Source organism: Solanum stenotomum, chromosome 2, assembly GCF_019186545.1.
Source record: "Solanum stenotomum isolate F172 chromosome 2, ASM1918654v1, whole genome shotgun sequence".
Lineage (NCBI taxonomy): Eukaryota > Viridiplantae > Streptophyta > Magnoliopsida > Solanales > Solanaceae > Solanum > Solanum stenotomum.
This window is the reverse complement of record NC_064283.1, coordinates 21,347,637-21,362,074: the sequence shown is the minus strand read 5'-3', so window position 1 is coordinate 21,362,074 and position 14,438 is coordinate 21,347,637. Positions and strand designations below refer to the sequence as shown.

Genomic DNA, 14,438 nt, shown 5'->3' with positions numbered 1-14,438 from the left:
TAAGCATTAATAATCAACATCAAAATGATTTAAAAAATAATAGATATTTGTATTTGAAATTTACTATGTGCATGATATTAATGATGAATATCATAAATATTTTAATATTTTATTATAACATAATATATTTGTTATAAAATATTGTTACATAATACTTGAGTATGACTGTTATAGAGGAGTAATTTTATCAAAAATGTACAACTCTAATGAATGTCATTGATATTATAAGTAGAATGCTATCATAGAGAAATAAATTATAACATGAAAAATACATTTTGAAGAAAAGTAGACCATTGTAGTGAAATGCTATTATAAAGAACAATCGTTATAGAGAAATTTACCTGTATAACGTAAGATGAGAAAAATAGAATATATTCCAACTATTTATTAATTAAAATAACTCAGTACAATATATTACAAATCATGCCCAGGGACGGAGCTAGATGGAGTCGAGGGAAACCCCCTTCATCGAAAATTAACGATATATCTTGTTTTTCATATTTTTGTAGTTTCAATTATTATTTTTTTCTAAATAAATGTAAGTTCTATGTTGTCGTTTTGTTTGAAAACTTGATTGAGATTTACATATTTTAAATCTATAGTTACAAGGTTAAAAGATAGAATAACTTTATCTATGTGTAAATATGATTTGTTAACTTCCTCTCTTTTATTGTTCACGTTGAGATAGAGTTAAAGTTTATCTAATTCTAACCAACTTGTTCATATCTGATTCAACCCCCACTTATTTATGGATACTATTACTACTTTTTCTGAAACCCCTTGGTGAAAATCCTTCCTCCGCGACTTACCATGCCTTTCCTTGCAATTTCGTTAGAAATATGAGGGTTTGATGAATGATTGAAAAATCTTTGAAAACAAGTTAGGAATTTGCATCAAAATTAGAATTGGACTTTTCTTTAAACCAAACAAGGCAGCTACCGTGTATTGATTTTGCACTTTTTCCTCTTTAGTATTGTTCGTCACATTTGTTCTGACTTCTCTCTCATTTGTCGCCCACCATACATATATTCTTTACTTCTCCTCTCCATTTTCTTCTTCCTTCTTCACTTTCCAACTATTCTTACCATTCTCTAAATGCGAAGAAAATGCAATGTCCCAGCAACTCCTTTCGCTACAATGCTACACAATGCGAGTGCAACCCTGGTTACTTGTTTAACTTCACAAGTAGAATATGTTACTTGTTTGATGAATGGGGTCCTGTGGAAAGTGATTCTGGGGTTGATTATAGATCCTTATCGTTTCCTGGAAGTGGTGCCCTTTTCGATTTTGATTCAATTAGGAGGTTAACTCAATCGCAAGCTGTCTTTCTTGAAGCTACACTTATTATGTTGCTTTCTTGGCTTTGTTTCTGTTTTTTTGCTCGTTGTGCTCCGCTTGGTGATGGACGTTCTATTTGGTTCAAGATCCGATGGTGGATTAGTCGACTTGATATCTGCTTTGCATCCCGCCACTGGCTTGTATGATTTCTATCTCTTTCTTTGTTAGTTTTGTTTTTAGGATGGAATTGTATGGTTAATTTTACTTATTATTTCATGATTAGTAGATTTGTGAGGCATAATTTGTACTGAAAGTTAATTGGGTTTTTTAACAGAGCTAGTTGGACATAGATTTGAAAGTCAAGTTTTGATTTTGCTTACTGAATTTACTAAAAGTTGCGGAAAATTTATGGAATGTTTTGAGTTTTGGGAAGCCATATGTGACAACCAGTTTTGGAAAAGAAGGAACATATATTTTTGGTTATTAACAGGTTTTGAGCATGTACAGTTGTGTGGTATGGTTTATGTTGAGTGGATATGAAGATTCAAAAGAAGACCTACAAAAGTAGGTTGATAGGAAGAGCCCTCTTTGTTTATTATAGTTTTATACCTTGCTTCTTGGACTTGTAAGACACGCCACATAACTCTAATTTGTCAACATCCATTTAAAACAAAGATTTTAATGACAAATAGGACCTTGATTTAGATTTAAGACTAAGCAAGAAGAAGGATATTTTCTTGTTGAATGAACTCACCTTCCAGTTCTGGTGTCATAAATGCTAGCTTCTTGTTGCTTCAATAATGAGTTTTAACTGTCATATATTATTTTCTGCGTTATTGCTTTTTCAATGTGATCTCCCAATTGGTGGTTCTCAGAAATTTGTGGAAGTAAACAAAGTCTGGAGGTGAATCATTGATTTGAGTGACTATCAGGGACGCTGTGGTTGGTTTTGTTGAGTATGACACACAAATGATTTTCTATAATAGTTACGTAGTTCTTAGTTGCAAGAATTATATTGGATATTTTGCTTCTGTTCCATGGAACTGAAAGGAAAACTGGGAATATGATAAATGGATAAAGTGCAAGATGGCACAAGCGAAAGTTATCCTTAGCACCCTGTAGCCTAAGTAAGATATTTTCACTTCCAACCCCTAATGAGTGCTTAAAAAGAAAAGGGAATTAAGTTCAGATTGCCTTCCCATCCATAATAAAAACTTGAAAGAGGAAAAAACAAAAAGAGACAGAAAACCATCATAAATCCCTTGCTATAGCTGCCTCTAAAGTATGACGCAAACTTGAGCTAATAAAAGGGAGGTGGAGATAATGGAAAAGGGCAAGAATCTATATTTTAAAAGCTTCTTAATGTTGGTTTTCTTCAATAAAGCCCTGCTTACTTACCAAAGAGAACTGTCAAAAAACAAAAAAAAGGTTGATGCAGAAGTATAAGTATGATGAGTCTTTCTTCTATTCGTTTGTTTATTCAAATTATTTGCCATACCCATTTTTAGGCTTGTAATGATTGAATTTTTGCGGGCAAATGTTGCTTGCTGCTTTCTCAAGGTGATGTATCGAAGTTATTCTGTATAGAATTTTCTTGAGGTGTTCCACTATTTTGATATTAATGATGGAATTGATGATCTTATAGTCAAGAGCTGAAATAGTACCACCAGTTAATATCCAGGGGTAGTTTGAGAATTACCTCTTCCATTCTCTCAAGACACTTGATTGAGTGCTTGAATATCGTTGCATTCTCCTGGGATGCTCATTTGTAGTATCACCTATCAAAGTAAAGAAAGGGCATTAACAGTGGGAAGTTCATGTTTATCTGCTATCCCATTCTAGCTTTCCCTTGAGTTTTTTTTTGGAGAGAGCTTACAGAGATATTTCCTTTTGATCTAAGGTTATTTCTTATGAAAGATCTACGTTTCCAGTCTTGTTTTGCTATTGGTAAGGAGCTCATACTTCAATATGCTTTGACATATTCAACTAGGATCTATTATCTCATTCTGGAACCATTAGATTTCAGTTTCAATCTTGTGCACTAAGAAGTTCTGTGTTGTTTGCATTTTGCATCCTTAATGTATGCATCATCTAAAGTTTTGCACTGTATCCTTTGTTTTTCACAATTTGTCTCTTTATGTATGCACCAGCTTTTGTTTAACATCCTATCCTTTGTTATTTTCATTATTAACCCCCTAAGATGTTCATTGCTATTTTATTATTTGTACTGGGTACTGAAAGAATATATGTTTCTTCTCCATATTCTCTTTCTACAGCATCTATAATTCCTTTTTCATGTAAAACAGATGTCCAACAACTCTAATTTTCCCACTACTTTTCATAATCAACTCACTAACTTTATCAGTTGTCTCGATTACCGTCGTATTCTCACTTGAAAATGACATTTGGTTTTCCGAGTCATTTTGATAAAGTTTTTACCTCTGTCAAAATTGATAAAGGTCCTTTTAGTCAAAGGTACTTTGTTTTGCCATTTAAGCAATCTCTAGATTGAGAACCCAATTTCTTAACATTTGATTGAATAGATAGATAGTTAGGATTCATATAACTGACCCAACCTAGATATTTAGGCAATCCTTTGAAGATGAAGTCTTTAGCACAATCCTCCGCTATGTAGTCCTGGAAATGCATGTATTTGGATAATAAGAAGTTGGAGATGTTGTACGGAGAAAATAGATAAGTGTATACTGTTACAGCATCACAGAGCCCTTGATGTTTACTATTCCAACCTACACATTCATAAAATGGAATGTTTAATAAGTTTGGTGAGGGATAGGGTGCAAATTGATATGATGCATATTTAGGGGCACATCTTAATAAACAAAGGGGCGTATAAATTAAAAATGGTGAAGTTAATAAGGCAAAATTAAAAGAGGATGGGGTGCAAAATGAAAAATGGTGCATACATTAAGGGTGCGAAATGAGAAGAACTCAAAAAGTGCCTCTAATAGGCTAATTAGAGTACATGGATAACTAGATCATAACTCCAGGACTGGAGGCCACTTTGCTCCAGCACTGGATATGGATAACGTTTTCCTGAACTAATTATGAGAAGTAATTTATAAGGAATGGACTAAGTAGGGGTATGTTTTTGCCAGTTTTTAGAGTGATGGTGATACAGTTCTAGGCGATGGTAAAGGTCAATTGAAGTCATTTTAGTTGCTTAAGCTATGCTTCAAAATGATACTATGCGAACTGGGTGTATCTATTACTTCAAAGTTGGTACCTCAGTTTTGGTGGGCTGCAGTTTGCAGTAGTAATGGTGTAGATTAGTAAACCATCAATTCATTTTCTGCAGGATTAATACATGTCGGATTTGAGTCTTAGAGTAGTCAGTAGTGCAAGGACTGATTTAGATCCCTTCCCTCGTTTGTTTATATTTAAGGACATCTAATTCTCCAGTCTCCTAAACTTTTCTTATCAAAATAATCTTTTTATCTGACTAAATAAGAATAGTTTTCTATGCCAGTCTTTAGTGTCATTGATTCTCACAAAAGGAGTTCATACTTCAATTATATTGACAAATAACCAATGGATCATAAATTGAGTTAGTGTAGGGTCTTGAGTACAACTCGATCCTCCAACCTCCTCTCTTTTTTCTTTCAAGGTTACCTTTTTTTTTCTTTTTCTAACCATATATTTCCAGGTTTTCTAACACTAGCAGTCTGTTCAGTTGAATGAAGGGTTTTTTCGATTTCTTGGGTCAATTTCGTTCTTGCACGGTCATTTCTCTTTTGCATAATGTTTGCTGAAGTTGCAATTGTAACAGGGAACTTCTCCTCATTTTCTTTTGTATTATCCCTGCAGTAGGTACTGATATATTAACAAATTACCTTACCAAAAAAACAAGTTCTCTTTTGCATGATGTTTGCATTCTGTTGTGGATTTGGGACTTCATCTGAATGATAAATTAAAATTTAATAGCTCAAGTCGTATGTGAGAAAGACAAGTATCAAATGAAGTGGTGCTGGAAGTTTAGGTATTGTCAACCTATGAACCACAATATGGGTACAATTCGAAGATGATTTAAACAATTAGGGGATGTACCAGACACCATTGTTACCATAAAAAAAAAGAATAAAGCAAATGGGAATTGGGATGCAATACAAATGGGATACAAAAAAATGTCTTCCAGTTTTCAGTATGGATTTGCTATCTAAAGACTGTTCTAAGAAGCATGAATAAGTATTTAAACCAAAGATTAGAACAGACACATTCATCAAGAACCCAGCTTTGTGAAATTGAGCCTCCTCCTCCTCCTCTTGCTGATGCTTCTTCCTCTTCTTGCTCAAGTGAGACGAAGAAGACCCCTTCCCTCTTATTTTCCTCTTAATTTTGGAATGGTTCTTTGCAGAGAAACATTGTTAATGATATAGAAACTGTAGACATATTAGAATCCTTATCATTTAGGAGTCATGTTCATTGTTTTTTGATAGAATAAAAGTTTCATCTGAGGCAGTAGGAAGGTTATCGCTTTAACACAAAGTTTCTCCTTATGTGTCCCTATAGTACCCGACATTGGCAAAGCAAAACTAACACTCGACTTTAACAAAATATAATATGCAGATTTTTTTGTTAACTGTGGTATTTGGGTCATCTTACGTGCACCTTGACTAATCCTACTGATATTTGCTACCTCTCACTAGTACATGTACCTGGTAACTCTATTCACCTGGGCTTAAATAGATAGGAAGAAATCATCCTGTGTTTTTCCCCCACTAGAATTTGAATTTGAGACCTCATGGTTCTCAACCCACTTCATTGAACTAGAACCTCAATGTTAGTTGGCGGCTTGGCGCCACAAGTTGTCTGATGCACTCGTCTTCTTCCTTGGGAGAATGGATCATGACAAGATCTGAAAGAGGTGTTGTTGGACTGTGCGTTCTTTTGGATCCCAATCAAGCACGGTTTCCCGATCTTGATGCCAAGTACTCCCTGTCTCAAGAGAACATTTCTTGCAGCAGAATCAGTATACACATTCACAGGTTGACCCAAAGATATCATGTAACCATCTTTGAACTTCATGGAGTTGGCACACGGAGTTCTCAATTTTCCACCGACAATCATGAATTAATCACCCCACTTTCCTTGGCTCCACTATCCATGATAAATCACAGGACACCATATATGCACTCAGAACGGCAAGACCACCTAGGAGCTTGTGTTGCATACAGCTCTGTAGTGTTTTCCTCAGAATTGAATTTCTTTTGGACAATGTCAACTCCCTCCCTGATCCTCCTCCCCTTCTCACTTGTAAGCCGAGTATGAGTGGCTCTGACGATGACCTCAGTCCTCGTAGGAGTAATTCTAACCTCCACTCCAGAATATCCATTTTCTGCCAAGTCACGTGTTAACACTTAATTTAGCTCCTCGAAGAACACACCATCCGCCACAAACTTCTTCTTTTTGCTCATCTGAGTAGCTCTCTTCGCCCTCTTCGGATGTTTGTAGTCATGTTGACTTTTGATTCTGTCATTACATTGTTAATGGTGTAGAGACCACCTAGGCTTAATAGATTTCTTATCATTTTAGGAGTCATGTTCACTTTTTAAGCTCTCATTACATTGTTAGTGGTGTAGAGACCACCTAGACTTATTAGACTTTTTATCATTTTAGCAGTCATGTTCACTTCTAAGCTTTTATTACCTACTTGGTACGGACTGATATAAAATTTACTTTACTGATCTCAGAAGGGAAAAAGAAGGAAAATAAAAAGAAGCAAAGATAAGAGTCTCTTGCATCCAATCCAACCCCTAAATTCCATTTGTTTAAGTTTTTATATTTCATTAGTTATTAGAATAACCCCATGTGTTCTTTTAAAATCGCATTCTGACCCCAAAAGAATCAATATTTTCCCTGCATGTATACACTTGTAGGATACTTGAATTCTAGATTTACTGATTTAGAGATTTGAGCATCCAGAAAAATAATAGGAAATTTCTGTGTACTTGCTGAGATCACATGTTCTGAGGGGCGGATTTACCTTATATCAAGCGGTGTCCGTTGAATTGTTTTTAATTATTGCACATATAAATAATATAAAAACTTATATAGGTAAATAAAATGACACCACTTGACAGTTAGACTGTCCCAGTTCTGGTCAAGTGCTTCGTTATCCTCGTTCAGGTTGGGAGATCGAGCCTCAACCACGATTATTGTTAAAAAAATTTGGACTTACGTTGCTGACTTCTTGTTAGAAAAATAAAGCACACAGAGAAGGGATTCAAACCCTTGACGTCTTGCTAGGTGAGTATAAACTAAACCACTGAAGTTCTCTTTGTGTAATTACCAAAAAATAGTTTAACATAAAGACGGTTTTCACCTATGATAAATACATTTCAAAAAGTGAAATTTTGTTGAGGTGAGTTGTAATACTGTACCTGAATTAAATTTTATTAATATAATATGAATTTTATTTCTTAAAAATGATGTCATTACGATAGTTTGTTCACTTTTGAAATGTCAGTCTGCTTCTGAAAAATTCTGTGTATGCCCTGGTTGGTGTATCATATATGATAGTTGATATCATATCCAGTACTAAGAGGCAGCTCAAATTTAACATGCACTTCATAGATTATATATCTTAGTTGTTGAATAATGGCCTTTATTCTGCTTATTGTCTCATATGCAGTATGACAAATCAAGTATCACCGAGCCTACTTGTGATATGGTCATCTTGTTGTACCACCAGTTGATGTTTTTGGTTTTAGCAGTTTTCTGTGTTTCTGTGATACTGTAAAAGTTTACTTCTGTTTGTAAATTCTTGAACACACCTCTTCACAATCTTTAGATTTTTGTTATTATGTGCCATTTTCATGTAGGATGACCAGAAGGTAGTCACGAAGCGGAAAACAGAGCTTGGTGGAACTTTTTCAATAGCTAGCTGGATACTTTTTATTGGTCTTTTTGCCGCGTGAGTACATGATGTCTTCTCTCTCTTTAATTTCTAGTGTTTCACTATTTCTTCCAAGTGTCTGGCCTGTTCTTGTCTAAAAATAAAAAAGAATCCAGCCTGTTTTTCTTCTGAATAGTATTTTCTTCTGCTGTTCTTTTTTTTCTTTACCTTCTATTCCATCTATAATAGACTCTTTATATATGCTTCCACAGTTTGCTATACCATATAATAGCGAAGAGAGCTATTGAGATGCACAATGTGAGAGCAACAAATGCACCTGATTTAGCTGCTTTTATAAACGATTTGGAGTTTAATATCACTACCATCTCAAGTATGAGCTGCTTACACTTACGTGGTCTTGGAACAGTAGTAACTGGGAATCCAGGGTTGATTGACTATCGATTTGCTCCTCTGTCAACATTTGCCAACTATTCCTGTATAAACACAACTAAGGGACCGACCATCATGCTTAAGTGCAGCAGATGTCCACTTAGCCGGGACAATGCCTATATTTCATGGCAATTTGTTGATCTCCCAAATAGTCCTGCAGCAGCTGCTGGATTTCAGTTCAATCTAACAGCAACAGATCCTAAAAATAAGAAACATGTTAGCTTGGTTAGTGGAACACTGAGAAATGGAAGCAATTTTGACGACAAACCAGTTACATTTAGAGGGCTGACACCAAATATATTGAAGTTCAATTTTTTCCCGAGATTGTACCATAATTTGAATGACCTGAAGCTCATCCAACCACTACTTCATGAGTTTCTTCCAGGTTCCTCTTTTGATGAGATAAGTCAACTCCAAGCATCACTCGAAAGCCCTAATGATGGTCTAATCAACACGACATTGTATATCCACTTCCTATCTTCGTATATTGTTGAGATCAAGGATCAAAATGTTATGGGACCTGGTGAGTAACATCTTCATCTCTCAGCACATTTTCTATTCTTTGTTGTCTTCTCTGGTTAGTGTTCAAACCTCATGACTTTTAAATTTTCATTCCGTCATATACTTAGACCTAGAATAATGCATGTACTGTGTAAACACCTTTAGCTATGAAGTTTGCAAATATCTTTCCAGTCATACTTCTGCAAGAGACTCTCTTGTTTCATCTTTTTGGTAAATAGCAACTTCAGTAAGAAATTATGAGTTTATGCTGGACCATACAATATGTTAATGATGTCTTGTCATTCTGAGGAGAATTCCTACATGTTCCCGAAATACATTTATACCAAATCTGACAGCTCTTCTTTTGTAACTCATTTTCTACATTTTTGTGTATGAACTGATCAACTACTTACAATTCCTTTTTAAGTTTGTTATTTGTCTTGAAAACTGATATAGGCGAAAGTTTTGTTACCTTTCAATAGGAAAAAAAGAAGAAGATCTAGGCGAGAGCCTTCAGCAGTATTGTGCTTTATAAGATGATTGATATGTATTTTCCTGAATTTCCTCATTCCCCTCTGTCTTCTTTTTGCCCTCATGTTTTCAACTTTGGGGAGAAAGCGATGGGGGAGAGGAGGAGAGTTCTGGAACTCAGTTAGTTGTTGATATCTAAATTTCTTCTATATGCGCATCTTATGCGGAACTAGGTATTTGGTGTTCTGCAGCACCCACAGAGATGTTCACTCTCTTGTTATAGTCCTAGCTGATTGGTCCAGATCCTATGCCAATTTTTTAAATGCCAAAGTTGTCCCCTAGCATTTGTTTTCTACGTGATTCATGAGAAGTTTAGTTTCTCTGGCTAATACAGAGTGCATAATTAAGATTGTGCAACCTGTTAAGTGCGACTGGGTATGTTGTTGTAGAAAAATAACAAAGATCAAGTTCCTTTAGTGGAAAGCCCCTGAAGACAATATGAGTACCCTGCCTTGATGTTTGCTTGAAAGCAGTGCTCTTTCAAAACATTATAAGTTCACTGAGCAACTTGTCTGTAGAATCAGAGAGGCAAAATAAAACAACATTCCACTTAAGGCCCTACACTGCTATGTAGCAATAGCTGAATGGTGAAATCCCACTAGTGAGGTTTGGGGAGGGTCGAATGTATGCAGACCTTACCACTACCTCATGGAGGTAGAGAGGCTGTTTCCAAAAGACCCTCGGCTCAAGTGCAACAAATCCCGGTATAAAGAAGAAGACAACAACAACAACAACAACATACCCAGTGAAATCCCACTAGGTGGGGTCTGGGGAGGGTAGAGTGTACGCAGACCTTGCCACTACCTCGTTGAGGTAGAGAGGCTGTTTCCGAAAGACCCTCAGCTCGGTATAAAGAAGAAGACAATGAAGAGAAATTGAAACAAGAAACCATGCAAAAGTAGTCAAAACAACAATAAAATCATGTGATAATTGAAATGCCATACACTATATTCTAGGGTAGATTGACCCTTCGGGGTGGCCCAGTGCTTTGGGCTTGGGACTTCCATGTTGGAGGTCTCAAGTTCGAAACCCCTTGCCAGTGAAAGCAAGGGGTTTTGCCTTTTGGGTCGAGCTCGTCGCACCGGGCTTGCCTAGTGCGGGTTACCTCTGCTATGTGGTTTGCGAGCTATTGCATAGGAGCGGGGTTTTTATCCTGTGCGCACCCAAAGAGTAGCGGCTGCGGGTTTCCCTTGTCATAAAAATAAAATAAAAATATACTAGGGTAGATTGTTATTAACAAACAATAATAAATAATGATAAACTTAAAAAAAAAACTAGAACTATAATAATACAACTAGAACCATAACAAACACAAGTCACCCTAAGCCAGACTACACTACACTACCTACTATCCTTCTACCCTAATACGAGTCCTCCACACCCTCCTATCTGGGGTTATGTCCTCGGTAACCTGAAGCTACGTCATATCCTGTCTTATCACCTCTCCCCAATACTTCTTCGTCCTACCTCTGCCTCTCCTCGTACTCTCTATAACCAACCTCTATCTCACCTTCTCAATGGTGTGTCTATGGAATCCTATTTTTTTGTTTGATATAGTTTTATGTGCTTCAAGCTAAGAGGAATTTAAGCTTTTAGTGTGGATGCAAAAATAATGAAGGTGGGGAAATGATAGGATAATCAACTGGAACGTTTACCTTATCTGAAAAAATAAAGGGGAAAAAGATAGGGTGATCAGATGAAGACTAGTGGGTGTTTGGATTGGCTTGTTTTAAGTACCTTTGGCTTTTGTATTTTTGGAGGTGTTTGGGAAACACAAAAAAATGCTTTTAAGCACTTTGTTTTAGGCTGAGAAAGTACAAAAAAAGCCAAAAGTTGGGTGTTTCCAACTCATGGCTTTTAGGTTTTAGCTTATAGCTACTTAAAAAAACCAATCCGAACATACTATTGCACTGTTGATTTGCAGGCTAAACTAGTTAAAAAGAAAATTGAACTTGCTAGTCTGATGCATCATTTCATACTTAAACTGTTGTCTAGGATATGACGCTAGACCACACCAATATAATACTCCTTCTGTCCCAATTTATATGATGCATGTTGACTGGCGAGTTTAAGAAAAAAGACTGACTTTTGAACCGTGTGTCTGAAATAAGCCATATATATTTTATGTGGCTACAAGGAGATAAGGGCAGATTGGGATGCCTAAAGTTAAATTGTGTTTCTAAACATAGAAAGATATCATTCTTTTTGGGATAGACTAGACGAGAAGTGCATCGAATAAATTGGGATTCAGGGAGTAAGAAAAGAAGTCTGATGTTTAGCTGTGCTTCAGAAATCTGGTGTGTATATTTAGTGTTTTAAGTGGTTTGTTTCATTTCAGAAGTATTTTTGGGCTATGTTTTGATGATATCTTCCTCTCCCAAGAGTGCAGTAAGCTTCCTTGCAGATGTTGGTGGCCTCTATTGCGTTAGTATTGGCCTCTTCTTCTACATTTTGGTGCAGGTACATTCATTTTTTCATTCTTTTTGTTACTACTACTGTATTTTATGGATTTTCATTTGTAAGCTATGTTACATGGCATAACTTCATCTTACCGAGGACATGACTCTAGATAGGAAGGAGTTGAGGTCGCGTATTAGGGTAGAAGGTTAGAGGGGTACACTGTTTTCTTGCCTTGCGGAGGTTTAGGGTTGTTAGTGCCTGTCGTAATACTAGTCGTACCCTTGTAGTTCTGGCCATATGTTGTTTATTGTGTTTCGATTATCTCACTATTTTGTTCTTTCCGGTAAACTTTACAGCTGTGTTTCTTATTAACTGCTATGCTTTCTTCATTGTTTTCTTCTTCTTTTATTTGGGTTTGATGCGGTTGAGCTGAGGGTCTTACGGAAACAACTTCTCTACCTCTACGAGGTAGTGGCAAGGTCTGTGTACAGTCTACCCTTCCCAGACCCCACTTGGTGGATATCACTGCGTATGTTGTTCAGTTGTTGTTACATGGACTTGTTTACGTGTGTGCATCCTGTACTGGGGTGTATGTTTACTACCCTGTAAAGTGCATTTTCTGTCAATTCTTAGTATATTATGAATAATCTGCATAAAGCACCCATACTCTTGTCACACCCATTCGACACAATAGTCTAGGCAAATGAAGTATCTGTGTAACATAGTTGTGTGGTTGAGAACAATGCGTTAAACCAAAAAGAGACTTCGTTAACACGTTTTCTGTTGAAATATGCTGTAACAATAGTTGTTTGTAGTTTAGGTATTGATGGTAATGCACGGGGCTTCTCGAGTTAGGTATGTCCGCTGATTAAATCTTGGACATGGATCTCTTATGGTTTCTGCTTTTATGTGAGGTGGTAGGATTTACATTTTACAGCTACTCGATGTAGAAACTTACTGGAGCTTGATTTCTTGATAATTTCCATTCAGTTTTCTATGTTTGTGGAGGAAAGTTTGTCTTTCGGTATACCTCTCAAATCTGCTAACTGCTAATTTCTTTATGAAGCATCAACTAAGAAAAGAAAAACAAAGTTGGGCAAAGTGTTTTGTCTGACACTAATTTTTTGGGTATCATTTCTACTCCTAGCAACCAAAACGTTCAAGATTAAGACCTTTTGTTCCAAAATTGCATAGTTATTTACCTCTAGATTGGAATGTGGGTTAGGCAATAAGATTGATCTGGTGTCCTGAACTTAGTAGTGATGGAAGAAAGGAACTCTGAAGATACTTGAAATTGTAAAAACCTATGAAGTAAATTTAGAGTGTCTTCTTTTCATGGAAAATTTACTTATAATTGTGTGCAGGGTGTGATTGATCCTTATGTCTATACTTTCTTATTTTTGTCGATCCTCCTATGTTACAGTGTGAATATAGGATAAAGAAATTGCGCAATGAAGATAGTGTGATGCGAAAGGTTAGAAGTCGCCGAAGAGCTCAAGACCGCTGGGATAAAGTGAGTATATGGACAAGAAAATCAGTGTTGTCTTGCTGAACACAATCTTTTTAAGTTAGCTTTGCCAATTCAGCTGCCCTGTCTAACTTCCTTATCCCTTGCTTCCACTTTATTTTTCTGATAGTTGAGGAAATATGTGATGTACACGTACGCTCCTAACCAATTGGAAGAGGAGTATGACATGAGAAATGATGGTTGTTGCACAGGCGTCAAGATGGAATCACTCCAAAGAAAGAGCTCTTCAGTTAGAGGAAAAGGGTCTAGCAGATTAGATACCATCAGTTTTAGCAGAAGAGTTGGCTTACCTAGTGAGAAGGTGCAGCCTTGCGGCATCAATTCCTTTATATCAGTATGTTTACATCTACTGCTTATTTACAAATTTCATGGAGATCGTAAACTTTTGAAGTTTTGTTTGCCTTCCCCAGAGAGCCATTGCAGAAAAGATTGATACTCAAAGTGCCACACATTTTTTGCCTGAACCTGCAGCAGATCTCCAAAAGAATACACATCTGAAGGAAAAAAGAGTCGGTTTCTATTTCTCTCTGATATTTTTGTTTCTTGAATTTGCTTAAATAATATTTGTATTTTGGGTACTGTCTAAACACGATCCCATTAACCTGTTCACATGATTGGTCCCATCATGCCCTCTCTTTTACCATGATTCGGACTTAACCCAATATAGCAAAACAGATATCTAAATGGTGAACATGGATGCTTTAGCTCTTCTATTTTTCACAATACCCCTTCTTGTTTTGATGTGAGGAAAAGACCAAGGGTGTCACAGCTACTTTCTCTGGTTTCATGATTTTTGCTGTTATATAAGAGGTACTAGAAATGAATGCTTTACTTTTTAGAACTTCCAAATATCTTTGCTTCGATTGGGAACTACCTGTTAGTAGGTAGTTTACTTTT

The 14,438-nt window shown here is 36.3% G+C and overlaps 1 protein-coding gene and 1 pseudogene across 3 annotated transcripts in view; one reads left to right on the top strand and one right to left on the bottom strand.

Moving 5' to 3' along the window:
- Nucleotides 1–972: 972 nt before the first annotated feature.
- The window catches only part of LOC125856461 (uncharacterized), a 15,778-nt gene continuing 2,312 nt past the window's right edge, over nucleotides 973–14,438 (top strand). The window contains exons 1-8 of one of the 3 annotated variants that reach the window (XM_049536016.1): nucleotides 973–1,055; nucleotides 1,086–1,478; nucleotides 8,118–8,209; nucleotides 8,404–9,104; nucleotides 11,952–12,073; nucleotides 13,437–13,526; nucleotides 13,651–13,842; nucleotides 13,952–14,050. In XM_049536016.1, coding sequence (XP_049391973.1) covers nucleotides 1,107–1,478; nucleotides 8,118–8,209; nucleotides 8,404–9,104; nucleotides 11,952–12,073; nucleotides 13,437–13,526; nucleotides 13,651–13,842; nucleotides 13,952–14,050 — 1,668 coding nt within the window. In that variant the 5' untranslated portion in view covers nucleotides 973–1,055; nucleotides 1,086–1,106. Of the gene's footprint in view, nucleotides 1,479–8,117; nucleotides 8,210–8,403; nucleotides 9,105–11,951; nucleotides 12,074–13,436; nucleotides 13,527–13,650; nucleotides 13,843–13,951; nucleotides 14,051–14,438 lie in introns of all 3 variants that reach the window. The other 2 variants (XM_049536017.1, XM_049536015.1) reach the window with 2 other exon arrangements.
- On the bottom strand, nucleotides 5,349–7,152 carry LOC125856467 (40S ribosomal protein S3-3-like; annotated as a pseudogene).